This window comes from Eleutherodactylus coqui, chromosome 7, assembly GCF_035609145.1.
Source record: "Eleutherodactylus coqui strain aEleCoq1 chromosome 7, aEleCoq1.hap1, whole genome shotgun sequence".
Taxonomy (NCBI): Eukaryota; Metazoa; Chordata; class Amphibia; order Anura; family Eleutherodactylidae; genus Eleutherodactylus; species Eleutherodactylus coqui.
The window spans coordinates 195,611,209-195,629,590 of record NC_089843.1 but is presented as its reverse complement, the minus strand read 5'-3'; the positions used below and the strand labels follow the sequence as shown (position 1 = coordinate 195,629,590).

The 18,382-nt window shown below is 44.3% G+C and overlaps 1 protein-coding gene across 2 annotated transcripts in view; it reads right to left on the bottom strand.

The window, feature by feature from the left end:
- LOC136573061 (3',5'-cyclic-AMP phosphodiesterase 4C-like) overlaps positions 1-18,382 on the bottom strand; it is a 240,365-nt gene that overhangs the window by 74,189 nt on the left and 147,794 nt on the right. For both annotated transcript variants that reach the window (XM_066574204.1, XM_066574205.1), the window contains exon 7: positions 16,032-16,125. In XM_066574204.1, coding sequence (XP_066430301.1) covers positions 16,032-16,125 — 94 coding nt within the window. The remainder of the gene's footprint in view (positions 1-16,031; positions 16,126-18,382) is intronic.

The following is an 18,382-nucleotide window of genomic DNA, read 5'->3' as shown; positions in this document are numbered from 1 at the left end:
GAAAAGCATATGTTTACCATTTTGCATAGTTCTCTGCGTTACCCAGGAAACACTACGTGGAGGTAACCATGCGACGTTTCCTTTATATAAAACTAGCATACCCGTCGCGCGTTGCTGCGAAGACAGACATACATTCGTTTGTATATATCTAGATAGCAGCTTTCAAGTTACCTCAGCGGTATAATATATAACAACCAATCACAGCACAGCAGCTTTCATGTTACCTCAGCAGTATAATATATAGCAACCAATCACAGCGCAGCTTTCATGTTACCTCAGCGGTATAATATATAGCAACCAATCACAGCACAGCTTTCGTTTTACCTCAGCAGTATAAGAAATTGCAACCAATCACAGCACAGCTTTCATTTTACCTCAGCATTCTCAATATCCAGCAATTGTCTTGCGAAACATTCAGCGGATGCATCATTTTGTAGTTGAACACACATCCCATTGCTCGTAATGCCTTTTGCTTTTGTGCTTGAGATGGAAATCAAACGATCTTTGTCTGGGGGGCATAACTGTCGACGATGCTCGCAGGATAGGTGTACTATGCCAGTAATCTTCCCAGGAGTGTACTCAACAACTTCCCAAAGTTTCATGGCGATTAGATGAATGGTGTAGTAGCGCAAAAAGGACAGACAAACAGACATACATTCCTTTTTATATATATATAGATGACATCAGGAAGTGAGAGAATTAGATGCCGTATGTAAAATTTGGACGCTAATTATTTTGCGCTTAGAATTGAATAATCGAGTTGGGACCTATTAACTTTTCCTATTAATGACATAATCAATGCTCATGCCAAATTTCAAGTTTCTATGACATTGGGAAGCGAGAAAATTAGATTCCGTATGTAAAATTTTGACGCTAATTCTTTGGCGCTTAGAATTGAATAATCGAGTTGGGACCTATTAACTTTTCCTATTTATGACATAATCAATGCTCGTGCCAAATTTCACGTTTCTATGACACCGGAAAGTGAGAAAATTACATTCCGAACGTAAAATTTGGACGCTAATTATTTTGCGCATAGAATTGAATAATCGAGTTGGGACCCATTAGCTTTTCCTATTTATGACATAATCAATGCTCCTGCCAAATTTCAAGTTTCTATGACATTGGGAAGTGAGAGAATTAGATTCCGTACGTAAAATCTGGACACATTCTTTTGCGCATAGAATTGAATAATCAAGTTGGGACCTATTAACTTTTCCTATTTATGACATAATCAATGCCCATGCCACATTTTAAGTTTCTATGACATTGGGAAGTGAGAGATTTAGATTATGTACGTTAAATTTCGACGCTAATTCTTTTGCGCTAGAATTGAATAATCGAGTTGGGACCCAATTACTTTTCCTATTTTGGAGATAATCTATGCTTGTGCCAAAATTCATGTTTCTACAACATCGGGAAGTTGGAGAACTTTTGGCGAGTCAGTGATTGAGTGAGTCAGTCAGTGAGTCAGTGAGTCAGTGAGGGCTTTCGCCTTTATATATCTACTAGTGTACCCGTCGCGCGTTGCTGCGAAGACAGACATACATACATACTACGTTTTTATATATCTAGATGACGGCAGCAGCGACCACTGAGGTTTACCGCTGGGGTATGTCACTCTTATTACTAATGGGGGGAGTGTCACTATTATTACTGCTGTGGGATGTCACTATTATCGCTGGGGTGAAGGTGTCACTATTACCGCTGGGGTATGTGTACATGTGGCAGAAATGGGCAGGGCTGTGTCTGTTTGTCCTTTATGCGCTACTACACCATTCATCCGATCGCCATGAAACTTTGGGAAGTTGTTAAGTACACTCCTGGGAAGATTATAGGCATAGTACAAATATCCTACGATAAATGGCTCGCGAGCGTCGTCGAAAGTTACGCCCCCCCCCCCCCCACGTAGATCGAATAAGTAAGCCACCTGCTATTGTGATGTCATCACTGATGTCATCAACATCGGACGCCCTTGAACATGCCCCAACATGTTCTATAAAGCTGCATTGTGATGTCATTAAGGCTCTATTATGACACGTACAGCTTGGAACCACTAGAGCACGCCAGCCAATTACCATTGGAGTTGGAAGTGGGTAAACAAGTACTAGGATATCTTCCTAAGAAGCCACAGCAGCCGGATAAATTGTATGTTCCACCCAACGGCTATTTTATTCAGCCTGCAAGGGGGAAGCAGCGGCCTACAAAATCTAATTCTCTCATTTCCTGATGTCATGGATAGATAGATAGATAGATAGACTGTATGCAATAACCCTGATAGATAGATAGATACATAGATAGATAGATAGATAGATAGATAGATAGATAGATAGATAGATAGATAGATAGATAGATAGATAGATAGACTGTATGCAATGACACGTACAGCTTGAAACCATAAATACTAGAGCATGCCAGCCATTTACAGTCAGTCTCCATTGGAGTTGGAAGTGGGCAAACATGTACTAGGCCAGTGATGGCGAACCTTTTAGGGACCGAGTGCCCAAACTACAACCCAAAACCCACTTATGTATCGCAAAGTGCCAACACGTCAGGGGGCGGGGCTTATCACAACGTATGATTTTACCCCCGTCGTTCTAAAAAGGACAAGGCTGTTTCAGAATAGACCGGGTGCAGATTCTGACTGCTTTTTGGACGCGGAAATACTGCAGAATGTCCTCAGCGGAGATTTCTGTGGAAAATTCTGCAGCATTTCCGCATCTAAAAAGCAGTCAAAATCTGCACCCGGTCTATTCTGAAAGAGCCCTGCCCATTTCTGCCACATGTACACATACCCCAGCGGTAATAGTGACACCTTCACCCCAGCGATAATAGTGACATCCCACAGCAGTAATAATAGTGACACTCCCCCCATTAGTAATAAGAGTGACATACCCCAGCGGTAAACCTCAGTGGTCGCTGCTGCCGTCATCTAGATATATAAAAACGTAGTATGTATGTATGTCTGTCTTCGCAGCAACGCGCGACGGGTACGCTAGTATAGATATATATATTAACACAATGCATAGTTATATCACCTAGTGTGTATGTACATATATTATATACACACACACACACATATATACACCGCGCAGAAGTATATCACCTAATATATATGACACACACAACGCAAGGCTATATATCAGCTGCATACATATAACACACACAATGCAGGGATATATCACCTGGTATACATATTTATATATATACATACATATACACACACACACACACAACGCAGGGGTATATCTCCTGCTGGCACGCCTCGCCGTCGGCTGCTTATCACATTAGTGAATATCGGCAGGCTACCCTGCCCCTGCTCCCCCACTGCTCTCCTGCCGGCATGCACTCAGCAGCGCTGCTAGCGGCGCTGAACCCGGCGCACACTGTGACGTTAGTGTGCAGCCAGGATCCTCCTTTCCCCTCCCCTGACGTCTTCTAGTTGTTTCTGCGAGAGCAGAGGGGAGGAGGCGTCCGGCAGCACACAGACATCTCAGTGTGCAATGGGATCATGGCCGAGCAGCAACGCCGAAAAGAGAAGCAGCGGATCTTCCATGAGGAGGAGGGGGTAAGTATGTGGGTCTCGGAGGGGGGGGGGGGCGCTGTGGGGTGTCACTATTACACGGGGGGGGCCGCTGTGGGATGTCACTATTATACTTGGGGCCACTGTGGGATGTCACTATTACACGGGGCTGCTGTGGGATGTCACCATTATACTGGGGGCCGCTGTGGGGTGTCACTATGATACTGAGGGCCGCTGTGGGGTGTCACTATGATACTTGGGGCCGCTGTGGGGTGTCACTATGATACTGGGGGCTGTTGTGGGGTGTCACTGTGATACTGGGGGCTGCTATGGGTTGTCACTATGATACTGGGGGCCGCTGTGGGGTGTCACTACTACCGCTGGGGGGGGTCACTATTGCCACTGGAGAGAGTCACTATTATAGTTGGGGCCGCTGGGGGGTCACTATGATACTGAGGGCCGCTGTGGGGTGTCACTATGATACTTGGGGCCGCTGTGGGGTGTCACTATGATACTGGGGGCTGTTGTGGGGTGTCACTGTGATACTGGGGGCTGCTATGGGTTGTCACTATGATACTGGGGGCCGCTGTGGGGTGTCACTACTACCGCTGGGGGGGGGGGTCACTATTGCCACTGGAGAGAGTCACTATTATTGTTGGGGCCGCTGGGGGGTCACTATTATTGCTGGGGCCGCTGGGGGGTCACTATTACCGCTGGGTTATGTTTACATGTGGTGGAAATGGGCAGGGCTGTTTCAAAATAGACAGGGTGCAGATTTTGACAGCTTTTTGGATGTGGAAATGCTGCAGAATTTTCCACTGAAGTTTCCGCTGAGGACATTCTGCAGTATTTCTGCATCCAAAAAGAAGACAAAATCTGCACGTTGTTTATTTTGAAGCGGCCCTGTCCTTTTTAGAACGACCAGGGTAAAATCATACGTCGTGATAAGCCCCACCCCCTAAAATGTTGCCAGTTTGCGATAAATAAGTCAGTTTTGGGTTGTAGTTTGGGCACTCGGTCTCTAAAAGGTTTGCCATCCCTGTCCTAGTATATACATATATTTACTAGCTGATATACCCAGCTTCGCATTCTATGATTCATAGAATGATCCCTTCCAACTCTACCATTCTATGAATCATAGACTGGTAGAGTTAGAAGGGACCTCCAGGGTGATCGGGTCCAACCCCCTGCTCAGTGCAGGATTCACTAAATTATCCCAGACAGATATTTGTCCAGCCTTTGTTTGAACACTCCCATTGAAGGAGAACTCACCACCTCCCGGGGTAACCTGTTCCACTCATTGACCACCCTCACTGTCAGAAAGTTTTTTCTAATATCTAATTTCTGTCTTCTCCTTTTCAGCTTCATCCCATTGCTTCTAGTCTTTCTTTGTGCAGCAGTTACGACGAGCAGCGTGAGGATCGTTGGAACTGCTGCCCCCTGGTGTCGGCTGTAAGAAAAATCCGGCCCCCAACGTTCAGGGGGCCCGGACAGTGTCCCGCGATAAGACCGCGGGACCTTGTGCGGTTGCTAGGCAGCCGGGGGCCTTCTGAAAGGTGCACAGCTTGATAGGCGCTCTGCATAGGCAGTCCTAGGGCCTTTCAGAAGGCTCCCGGCTGCCTAGCAACTGCACAAAGTCCCGCGATCTGACCGGACAGGTTTCTGCACAATACTGTGCAGGACAGGTTGTTCGTAACTTGCAAAGTTCGTAACTCGAACGTTCGCAAGTCGGGGACTATATATATATATACTAGCGTACCCGTCGCGCGTTGCTGCGAAGACAGACATACATACATACTACGTTTTTATATATCTAGATGACGGCAGCAGCGACCACTGAGGTTTACCGCTGGGGTATGTCACTCTTATTACTAACTAGCGTACCCGTCGCGCGTTGCTGCGAAGACAGACATACATACATACTACGTTTTTATATATCTAGATGACGGCAGCAGCGACCACTGAGGTTTACCGCTGGGGTATGTCACTCTTATTACTAATGGGGGGAGTGTCACTATTATTACTGCTGTGGGATGTCACTATTATCGCTGGGGTGAAGGTGTCACTATTACCGCTGGGGTATGTGTACATGTGGCAGAAATGGGCAGGGCTCTTTCAGAATAGACCGGGTGCAGATTTTGACTGCTTTTTAGATGCGGAAATGCTGCAGAATTTTCCACAGAAATCTCCGCTGAGGACATTCTGCAGTATTTCCGCGTCCAAAAAGCAGTCAGAATCTGCACCCGGTCTATTCTGAAACAGCCTTGTCCTTTTTAGAACGACGGGGGTAAAATCATACGTTGTGATAAGCCCCGCCCCCTGACGTGTTGGCACTTTGCGATACATAAGTGGGTTTTGGGTTGTAGTTTGGGCACTCGGTCCCTAAAAGGTTCGCCATCACTGGCCTAGTACATGTTTGCCCACTTCCAACTCCAATGGAGACTGACTGTAAATGGCTGGCATGCTCTAGTATTTATGGTTTCAAGCTGTACGTGTCATTGCATACAGTCTATCTATCTATCTATCTATCTATCTATGTATCTATCTATCTATCAGGGTTATTGCATACAGTCTATCTATCTATCTATCTATCCATGACATCAGGAAATGAGAGAATTAGATTTTGTAGGCCGCTGCTTCCCCCTTGCAGGCTGAATAAAATAGCCGTTGGGTGGAACATACAATTTATCCAGCTGCTGTGGCTTCTTAGGAAGATATCCTAGTACTTGTTTACCCACTTCCAACTCCAATGGTAATTGGCTGGCGTGCTCTAGTGGTTCCAAGCTGTACGTGTCATAATAGAGCCTTAATGACATCACAATGCAGCTTTATAGAACATGTTGGGGCATGTTCAAGGGCGTCCGATGTTGATGACATCAGTGATGACATCACAATAGCAGGTGGCTTACTTATTCGATCTACGTGGGGGGGGGGCGTAACTTTCGACGACGCTCGCGAGCCATTTATCGTAGGATATTTGTACTATGCCTATAATCTTCCCAGGAGTGTACTTAACAACTTCCCAAAGTTTCATGGCGATCGGATGAATGGTGTAGTAGCGCATAAAGGACAAACAGACACGCACGCAGACACGCAGACACGCACGCACGCAGACAGACATACATTCAATTTTATATATATAGATATATATATATATATGTATATATATATATGTATATGCATACATACACACATACTAGGTGTTATACCACAGCATTGTGTGTGTGTATATATATATATATATATATATATATATATATATATATATTAGGTGATATACCTCTGCGTTCCACAAAAATGAGCCCAGCTCCATCCTCTTATGAAGGCTGTTCAAAACAAAATTTGTGTCGCCAATAGCAACCAATCGCAGCACAGCTTTTATTTTCCTTCAGCAGTGTAAGTAATAAAAGCAGAATTGTGATTGGTTACTGTTGGCAACAAAAATTCCACCAGTATTGGTCGCCTGGTGCTAAAGCACACTCATACAAAATTTCACTCAAATTGGACCAGGACTGTGGATTTGTATACGAAACAAACAAACGGATTTTGCACTTTATATATAAGATGCGTCACTTCATAGTTGGCCGGGGCATTTGACGCACTCTATGGACCAGGTCCAAGAGAGAATGCAAAGCACCCCCTATAATTATGCCTCTGCAAACAGCACAATACAAGGTGACTGCAACCAGCACTGTCTTATCCTAACATCTCTAGAAAGAACAGATGAGGAGAGAGCAGATGTTAGCCAAGGCACCAAAACCACAGGAATTAAAGAGCCCCATGTTTTTGCCCCCTCTCTGAGAGCACCATAAGGTCCTGTTGTGATAGACATGATGATTATTTATAAAATGTCTATCGTTTAATATAACCCAAATGTATTTTGCTATTGTAATGACTTTTAGCTCAGGAGTTTAAAGGACACACACACAATCTAATCATAGTATTTGCTAGACAATGGATGTCTGATCTAATGTTAGTTAAGTACATAGAAGTTACACAAGTTGCACAACCAGCTTCTAAGAGTTAAGGGCCATAGTGTCGTGTATATCCTTATATCCTGTGTTTAATACTGAGTGTTTGTCTAGCCCCCTTCCACTCCTCATCCTGAAGCTAGGTAAACAATGAGTCATCACTACACGGAGATGACTTCAGCTAGAGGACGAAGTCCATACCACCTCAACACTTGGAGGGGGTGGGCAGAGAGGTGGGGGATTCTGTATGATCCGACAAATGAGAATCTTATATGTTACTGATGTAATCTGTTGCACGCCCATTGAAGGGCGGTTGTCATGTGTTATAATAAAAAGCCTGAGCCTCTACACAGGGTAGAGACTCTCCCAGTTTTAGACCAACATTGGTGTCTGATTCTGGTTCGATGATGTGTGCACACGATACTCAATTTGGAAGCGACAAAATACCCCAAAAGCCTGCTGGAGAAACCATACTCCAGATCAGTGGAGTCCCTGGGTGAGCGAGTGGATCTGTGAGGTCACAGCCTGGAACGTACAGAGATCGGCAGATGGCACGCAGAACTCAGGGGCCCGAAAATCTACAGAACACGGTAAGATTGCTTTATCTACCTGTGTCAAAGCTGGGTTCTGACTGCTTTTCTGCCTGTTCCTGATCCAGACTGGACCTTCACTGAAAGACAGGTCTGTCCACTCGAAAAATCACCTTGTTACCTGTCTAGGGGTATTTTGTATGCTGTTGTGTCTGTTATGTCTGAGACGGTTAAAAATTGTTTATGCAAGACCAAGAGACAAATTCTGTGAGGGTTAATGTGTCGGGAGGGCGGACTCGGCTGTTTAAGTCTGAGGGAACACGCCAGTGACACGTGCTCCTAGGTAAAACTAGTGTGAGGTTAGGAAGATTTATGATACGTATACTTACATTTATGATTGAGCGTGTTATGTTCTCATATGTGGAAAGGTATATACTGTGAAGTATAGCCGTGCTTTGTGACTGCTGATTTCTCCAGAATATTGTTGAAGTTTTGGTCATTGAAAATAATCGTCAGTCTCTGTGTATAGCTAAATGTCCTGTCTAGATCGTGTACAAGGAGTGCTCTTGGGGATTACTAGACGGTGGGTTGTTAAAAAAGGTAGATGAGATATATACCTTGGGTTGATATAAAGGTGGATATATATATATATACCTTGAGCCGTTGTGGGTATTCTCCAGTAATCCCGTCTGTCTGCTATTATAGAAAGAATGTGCAGTGTTGATTATTGGGGGAGGGGTGCTGGTAAGAGAGTGGACTGAAGTTAAGCCACTAAGAGCACTTCTCAATTAACCCTTTCTGTTTACTTTGTCTTTCCCTGTGTTTTATAGAATTAATGCGTATTGTAATCTGAGTGGGAAAGAGGTTATATGGGAAGGATTTGAAGAAAGCAGATTTTACAAGAGAAACACTACTGTGTCTTCGAACAGAATGAATAGAAACTTTGAATAGAATAGAATAAGCAGGTAGCATAGAGTTGAGCAAAGTGAACAAGGACAAAGGTCATAGAGCTTGTGATTTGGTTACTGAACAATGGGAAAGGATCAGGAAAAGTTGCAGAAAGAAATGCCAGGTTATAGACAGATAAGATAGATTGTAGAAAGTTTTCAGAAGATGAGCAGGAAGCCTAGCAGAAAGAAATGTGTTTTTAGATTGCTAGAAGGAGGTATAATGTAGTTAAGAGATTGAAGAGGGGAAAGCATGTAGGGGGGGGGGGGGGTATGTGTATTGCTTATGAACAATGTAATGTCTTTGTGTTGACTACAGCCCCTCCCTGTAATGGCGGCCGCGCTTGCAATGTTTACAATCCAACATAGTGTGACTCTGCAGAAAATGTAGTGAGGCCTGCCCCCACCCTGAAGTTACTTCCCCCCCCCCCCCATGTGCTCACTTTCAGGGTGTGTGATGTTACTTCCGGTCCCTCCCCATCCGGGACAGGACCTGGCCCCGCCCCTTCCTCCTCCAGCGGCCATCTTGCCTCACCTGGAAGTGCTGCTGCCCCTGGCCCCGCCCGTTCCTCCGGCAGCCATTTTGCCTCACTTGGGAGATTTGTAGCCCCGCCCCTTTCTGCCTCTGGCGGCCATTTTGCTGCATTTGGGAAGCCTATATTTCCCAATGCCACTGTATCCAGTGCTAACATCATGATTGTCTGAAGTAAAGTTTTGTTTGACCAGACTTTGTTACGCTCCAAGATGTGGCCACTTTGGATATGTGATAAGTTCAGGGAAACAAACCTTCATGAAGATGCAGCTTGGGACATAGTAGATGACTAAGCTGGTTTATAGTGCATGGAAGATTGGAGTTGATGCATGGGGGGCAGAGACCAGGAATACATGACAGGGGACGCTCTCTCATGTTTCCAGGGGCTCTGTTTTCCACTGCCCGCTTCTCCAATTGATACTCAGACAGATGATGTTATGGAAGGCTCCTACAGATGGAATAATTTCACTATAGTCACCCAGCAAACTTTTTCATGCAATTTGGTGAAGTAATTTTACTTTTTATGTGAAGAAAGAGGGACTGAATTGCCCAGAGTAGGATGTTAATTCATCCGTATTCTTTAGTTTTTCTTTAAGTCTTTTGTATATTCTAGGGTCAGTTTACACTGAAGCTATAATTATATTCCGACAGGAGAGTAAAAGCTAAACGCTGGCCATACCCTGAAATACTATTACACTGGGTGACGTAAAATTTGAATTGTGTGGCGCCCCCTTGTGTTAAAAAAATACTAACTGCGACCTGAAAGGGAAAAAAAAAAAGAAAAAAAAATTTTTTTTAAGGAGATTTTCGCTCAGACTTCGCTGCATACAATGTCACCTTGACCTACAAAGTGCTTGTTTTTGTGCCTCTTGGTTTACTAGTTTGAACGCAATGACTCTTTTTCCATTGAGTATTGCGGTTCAAAAGGGGGGAGGCATAGGTGATCTGGGTCATAGATGATCTAGGTGTTGTAGATCAGCTATTGGGTTTGAAAAAAAAAAAATAAATGATTTTGTGCTACAAGATTCCGAGCCATGTGAAATAGAACATCAGCACGATTATTTAGTACTAATACAGTAAGAAACTGCAGATATGCAAACAGTTACCAGAACCCCTGTTGATAATGCATATGTTGAGCTTTTTGCAGATGGTACCAGGGTGAGGATTGATGACTCCACATCGGATATGCAGTGGTCACACAACAAGATGTCCTAGAAGCAGAAGCTCTGCCTCCGCATGTCACAGTACAATAAGCGGAATGGAAGGCCCTCACTGAGGCGTGTAGAGTGGCGAGAGGTAAGACCGGCAATCCTTTACACTGACTCCTGGTATGCATTTGGCATAGCTCATGATTACGGCCCAATATGGAAGGCCAGACAGTTTTTTACCTTAGCAGGACAACCAATTGAGAATGGTGCAACGGTACAGAGTCGCATGGAGGCCCTGCTTCTACCTGACAAAGTTGAGAGTTCGCACCGATTCCTACACTGGAGAGGCGAGAGACGACACCCTCGCTGACAGCGCAGCAAAGGCAGCGGCCCTCAAGCCGTGGAAGAAAGAAGAAAGATACTGACAGCATGAGTCAGTGGTAAAAAACTTTGGACATTGACAAAAATTTGGACTTTGATATGCTAAAAGACTTTTACAGTTACAAGCCAGCAAGGAGGAAAAGAATAAATGGACTAATATGGGAGCAGCAGAAACAGGACAGCGTGTGGTGAACGGTCAACAGCACTTGCCCACCACAGTTCCTGTATCCCATGATGGCCCAGCTGATGGACGCAAAGACCCACCTAGTAAAGCAGTAATGACGACGACGCTTGAAAGAGGTTGGGCGACTTCTGGGTTGTCTGTAGCTGCTGCATCATTTGTCCGGTTTAGCATGATCTATGCCATGGGTAAGTCAGGGCAGAAGTAAATTTGCCACACCACACTTGCCGGGACCACTCTACCCATTTCAGGGATTGCAAATTGACTACGTTCAGCTCCCACTTGTTGGGAAGTATGACTACGTGCTTGTTGTTGTTGATGTCTTTGCAGGTTGGAGGCCGACCCTGTTACCAAGGTAAACAAGTAGGTAACCGCAAAGAAGCTCATGAACGAGGTAAACTGTGAATATGGGGTACCATAGGTGATTCAGAGTCAGACAGAGGTATAAACTTCGCAGGTGAATGTAACATGTCATGTCTGCTCTGGGTGTATCCCAGGCCTTTTACATACTGTACCACCTTTAGTGTAGTGGAAAGGTGGAGAGACGTAGTGGCACGCTAAAAAGTAAGATACTTAAAAATGACGCCACTTTGGAAAGACTGTCATCCAATAGCCTTATACAGTGTTAGATATGAACCCAGGGGGGATTATACATTATCTCCCTACGAGATTGTTTGGGCTAGCCCCAAGGCTAGGTTGTTACTATCCTCAGTGGTTACAATTACAATCTGATGTGTTGACTGAGTATGTGATTTCCGTTGTTAAAGAACTAACCAAAGCCTATGCACAGGTGTTCTCTTCCAGACTCAGAGGCAGACACTGGGACACATATCTTGCAGCCTGGGGATTGGGTGTGCGTCAAGAAGTTCCCCAGGAAGCACCCTCCTGAGCCCCGATTTGATGGCCCCTACCAGGTGCTTCTGACTACTGCCACAGCTGTGAAACTAGCCGAAAGACTTACATGGATCCACGCTTCATACTGTAAGAAAGCTTCAGATCCGGGAGACCAGTCTTAGTTGTGCCAAAGACGTTACTCTGGTTAGGGCTAGTGAGAGAGGAAGGTAGCAACTGGAATCCTTAGTCGGAAGAATATGAGGGTATGGTTACCTTCTAGTATAACTCGTCCAATGCTTAAGTAGCCGCATATTCCTTCGACTATTGTACTGTGGTCCCGTGTCTAGGCGCAAGATCCCACCGCAGGCCAGATTTAGCTCAGTCCAGCTGGTTATATGACTTATATACCCGGGGAATACAATATGTTTGCGCCACTGATAACGTCTGGGGAGAAGACTGCCGTTATTGGGGATTAGTGGGATGGAACACAGGAATAGACTAGTCCTATAAACCGCGAAGTGCCTTAAATAAGAAAAATAAGAGCGGGAAATCCCTAATTAGTCGTATAACCCTCCTTGAGAGTAATAAGGACAGCAGGTATTGGAAGGCTGAACTTAGTATGCTGCTTGGTTTTAATGCGGTTTTTACACTAACCATGGGAGATCCAAGCCCGGGGGACGGGGAGACTTATAGTCTGGGGACATACCGGTACGGGAGGACAGATCCCTTAGGGAAGTTTAAAATAAGGGGTATGGTAGATGCAGCCGAATGGAAGCCTTCACTTAGTCCCGTGCCCATAATTAACCCCCTCCGCCGTAAGATAAAGACCTTGACGAACATGATGATCATAGCCGACCCTACCTTTGAGGACACCTTGACAGTAGCGACTGGCTACTCTGACCAGAATCTCTGGTTGGAGTTGATGAGGTACAATGCTAACAGGAGCAACAAGTCTAACTGTTGCATGTGCGGTAGTGCCCGACTACACTCGGGGATGGTCCCCCTAAATCTCCCTGTAGATGCTGAAGAGTGGTTTATTAGTCTCTTCACGAACATTTCCGCTAATTACACCGTCCGTGAGAAATGGAAGAAGGAATACTCTATAACTACTTAAGTGTTTTGCACCGGAGAGAGTATTACTGACTACCCTGGAAACTACACCTGCCAGGCAAATAGGCAGGGTGGAGGGAGATTTTTGGGGAACTCACCAACGGGTATTGCTCCTCCTACAGTATGATAGGAGGGGAATAGATGCAGAATCAGGTCCAGTCCTTAGGAGACGTTTACTGGCTTTGTGGAGACATGAGGTAGAGGACCCGCCTGGAGGGTAATTGGACAGGGGAGTGTGCCTTAGTAAAGCCCTTATGCTCCTCCACATCCTGTCAGACACCAACGTTTCCCTTGTTTGAAAAAGATGAAGAGCCAGTTCTGATAATGCCAACCACGTACGCTACCAAAGAAAAGGAGAAATGTACTAGTACTGTGCCTGCCCCGATCTCCTAAGATGGATTGTCAGTGGAATTCCCATTTGCCTAGGGATAGTGCAGAAGACCTTAGGTTCCGGCGAGGGCACACCCTGTGGGGTGTTAACTTGTACAGATAGAGGGTATGGATGCCCGGAAATGAGCCAAGGGAATCCATGGCCTCCCTCTGAGGTGAGGTAGGGATCCCCCCCCCCTCCTAGGAGTAGGGACTTACGGGCAGTGGGAAAACCCTGACGCAAGGGTGAGGCGACTTGGACGTGTTCACCATTAGGACTATCTCCAGGAGGGACATTGGTGTGGGTGAAGATTAGGGAGTCCCACGCCGTGCGTACCTGTGCACGCTACTAGTATTGTAACATTATACTAGAGCGAGAAGAGAGACCCCTGGTGGTAGTTTTGATCTACACGTATACATTGACGTCATAGGATAGCCAAGGGGGGTACCTGACAAGTTTTAAAAATTAGAGACCAAGTTAAAACTAGATTCGAGTCCATTTTCCTGATCATTAGGGTAAATAAATGTTGACTGGATTAATTATGTTTATTATAATTAGCAGTGGTTTATAAATTATACTAGAGACGCCTTATAGGGACTAGTCGACCAATAGGACCTACCTCGACTATGACTTTTTAAAAAATAGAATGGCCTTAGAGACGACTTTAGCTAAAAAGGGGAGTGTCTGAAAGATGATAGGGGAGACTTGTCATACCTACATCCTAGACGACACGTGACCCGCGGGTAAAGACGCAGTTGTCATTAAGAAGCTGACCGCACTAACTAAAAAGAGCTAACTTTTGGGACCAGCACTCGCCATGGATGAGCGGGTGGTAAAGGATCCTGGCACAGACGGGCGTCGCTGTTGTATGTGAACTGATGGTTACCTTTTCTGTTCTAGTCTGCTGTGTTATCCCCTGTGTCAGAGAGACCTGTGAAATTGATGCTGGAAAAGCCGCTCCCACCATGAGTTTGCTGGATGCATCCCCAGAAGGAGTGGACAAGTCCTACACCCCCTTGAAGACCCTAAAACGAACCTTCAACGCGCTCCAGTTATAGGCTCATGCGCAGAAAACTGTGAAAATTAGATAGAAAATTAGAGGATAGACATTTTAAGGGGGGATTGTGATAGACATGATGATTATTTATAAAATGTCTATCGTTTAATATAACCCAAATGTATTTTGCTATTGTAATGACTTTTAGCTCAGGAGTTTAAAGGACACACACACAATCTAATCATAGTATTTGCTAGACAATGGATGTCTGATCTAATGTTAGTTAAGTACATAGAAGTTACACAAGTTGCACAACCAGCTTCTAAGAGTTAAGGGCCATAGTGTCGTGTATATCCTTATATCCTGTGTTTAATACTGAGTGTTTGTCTAGCCCCCTTCCACTCCTCATCCTGAAGCTAGGTAAACAATGAGTCATCACTACACGGAGATGACTTCAGCTAGAGGACGAAGTCCATACCACCTCAACACTTGGAGGGGGTGGGCAGAGAGGTGGGGGATTCTGTATGATCCGACAAATGAGAATCTTATATGTTACTGATGTAATCTGTTGCACGCCCATTGAAGGGCGGTTGTCATGTGTTATAATAAAAAGCCTGAGCCTCTACACAGGGTAGAGACTCTCCCAGTTTTAGACCAACATTGGTGTCTGATTCTGGTTCGATGATGTGTGCACACGATACTCAATTTGGAAGCGACAAAATACCCCAAAAGCCTGCTGGAGAAACCATACTCCAGATCACTGTCAGTCACAATGATTACACTGATATGTCTGCTGTGTAGATCTGTGCAGGAGTTTGGGAAAAACCTGCATTTTATCAGAAGCAGCACCTTCAGAGAGGACTACTTAACCCCTTAACGGCCGCCGATATGCCTTTTGACGGCCCAAATCGGCAGTCTATGTATGAAGAGAGATCGCTGGGCGACTTCTCTTCATACAGAGTGGGTGCCAGCTGTTCATTACAGCTGACACCTGCAGGCAATGGGTGCAATCGGCCGCGTGGCTATTAACCCTTTAAATGCTGCTTTCAATTCCCGTAAGGCCCCCTTAGCGATCCCCCTGGGGTAGCTTGATAGACTGCTTGTCAGATTGCAGTATGATGTAATGCTATAGCATTACATCATATTGCAGAAGCGATCAAAACATTGCCAGTTGTGGTACTCCAGGGGGGCTACAAAGAAAAGTGAAAATAAGATCAATAAAGTTTTACTAATTTTAAAACAAAAAAAAAGTAATAAAAATTTTAAATCACCCCCTTTTGCGTTCTCTATAATAAAAAAAAATCTAACTCAGAAAATAAAAATACATATTTGGTATCGCCTCATCCGTAAAAGTCTGATCTATCAAAGTAGCACATTATTTACCCCGCATGGTGAATGTCGTCCGGAAAAAAAAAAAAAAAGAACGCCAGAAATGCACTTTTTCAGTCACCATGTCTCCCAGAAAAAATGCAATAAAAAGCAATCAAAACGTCATATGTGTTCTTACCCAAGAAGGTGCTGGATATGTACTCAGACACTTGGTTTCCGGAGCGGCTCGTTTCAGACAGATGTGTGAGCTCTCTGTTCAGCATCCTCTTAAACTGGAAGAAGACACGAAGAAGAAACTAATAAGTTCTTGTTCACACGCTTGCCAAAGGTTCAAAATCCTAATCCTCATCATGCTCTTTTGTTACATAATTAGGGCCATCAGCACCTAGGCATACTTAAACCCCTAGTGACCAGCCTATTTTGTGATTTTCATAGTCACATTGCTAGAGCTATAATCACTGAAATTTTCGTATAAAGCCTTTAATTTTTGGGGACAAGTTGGATATCTTATTAATGGCCCCACTCTAAGTGACAAATAATGTGTTGGAGATGTTACTGGCCGCACTCTGGTATACATATGATATGATGGAGATGTTACTGGCTACACTCTGAGGGACAAATAATGTATCATACATAGTATGTTAGGCTGAATGAACACAATGTCCATCTAGTTCAGCCTGTTTCACCCCCCCCCGCCTCTCCTTGTTGATCCAGAGGAAGGCAAAAAAAACCCCAATGAGGCAGAAGCCAATTAGCCCATTCGGGGGAAAAAATCCTCCCCGACTCCATAATAGCAATCAGAATAATCCCTGGATCAACCTTTGATATTTCCTACCTGACTGTAAAATGCAGATCAACAACCCGCTGGTCACCTAATATCTATATCCTGTAACATAGTAACATAGTCTGTTAGACTGAATGAAAACAATGTCTATCTAGTTCAGACTGTTTTAACCTTCCCCTTGTTGTATGGAGGGAAAAAGTTTCTTCCGGACTCGAGGATGGCAGCCAGAGTAATTCCTGGATCAACATTTGAGATAAACAACCTTGCTGGTCACCTAATGTCTATATCCTATAATATCATAGCGCTCTAGGAAGACATATAGTCCTCTCTTAAACTTCTCTATGAATTTTGACATCACCACTTCCTCAGGCAGAGAGTTCCACAGTCTGACTGTTCTTACAGTAAAGAACCCCCTTCTGTGTTGGTGATGAAACCTGCTTACTTCTAGGCATAGAGGATGCGCTCTTGTTACCGTCACAGTCCTGGGTATAAACAGATCATGGGAGAGATCCTTGTATTGTCCCCTTATGTATTTATACATAGTTATTATCAAATAACCATCTTTTTTCCAGGGTAAATAATCCCAATTTTGATAGCCTCTCTGGGTATTCTAGTCCTCCCATTCCGTTTATAAATTTAGTTACCCTTCTTTAACCTCTTAAGGACATGGCCTATTTTGGGCTTAAGGACGCAACGATTTTTGGAGGATTTTCATCCCAATTTTTAAAAAGCCATAACTTTCTCAAATTTCTGTCGACGTGGCTGTATAAGGGTTTGTTTTTTGCGTGGCAAACTGTAGTTTTTGATGGTGCCATTTTTGGGTACATAGACTATATTGTAAAACTTTTATTAGTTTTTTTATGATAACAGGGGGGAAAAAAACGCAGCAATTCTGCCATAGATTTTTGGGTTTTTTTACAGCGTTACTCATGCAGTATAAATGATGCAATATATTTTTTCTGCGGGCCAATACGATTACAACGATACCAAAATTCTAATATTTTTTTAGGTTTTTCCACTTTTCTGCAATAAAACCCCTTTTTTGGGAATTCTTTTTTTTTTCTAAATCGCTGCATTCGAAGTCCTGTAACTTTTTAATTTTTCTATGTACGTAGAAATGCTATGTATCTGTGGGGGCTTATTTTTTGCGAGACGAGCTGTAGTTTTTATTGATACAATATTGGGGAATACACAGCTTTTTTGATCACCTTTATTGCATTTTTTGTTTTTTAGGGTTTTTTTAACGCCCTTTTTGCCGTACAGAATAAAAAGCATGTTCAACTTATTGCACACGTCGTTACGGATGCGTCGATACCAAATATGTGCCATTTTAATTTTTTAAACTTTTTTATGCTAATATGAGAAAAAGCACAAAAAAGGGATTTTTTAACATTTTTTAAACATTTTTCTTTTTTGTACATTTTTATTATCTTTTTTTCCCCCACTATTTGTGTCCCTCTGAGGGACTTAAAGCACAGCAGTGATGATAGCTGCCATGCCTTATCGCTTATACAGCGAACCCAGGCACTGGCAACACAGGATGCCGGTATCTGGCATCCTGTTTCCATGGCAACAGGCCAGGCTCTCTGCGATTATATCGCGAGAGCCCGGCAACTTCACAAAGGGAGCCAGCTCCCTCTGTGAACCCTTCCCATGCCGCGATCTACAATGTAGATCGCGGCAGGAAAGGGGTTAACAGCGGGGGGGGGGGGCGCATCTCCGATGCACCCCCGCTGCTGCAGTGG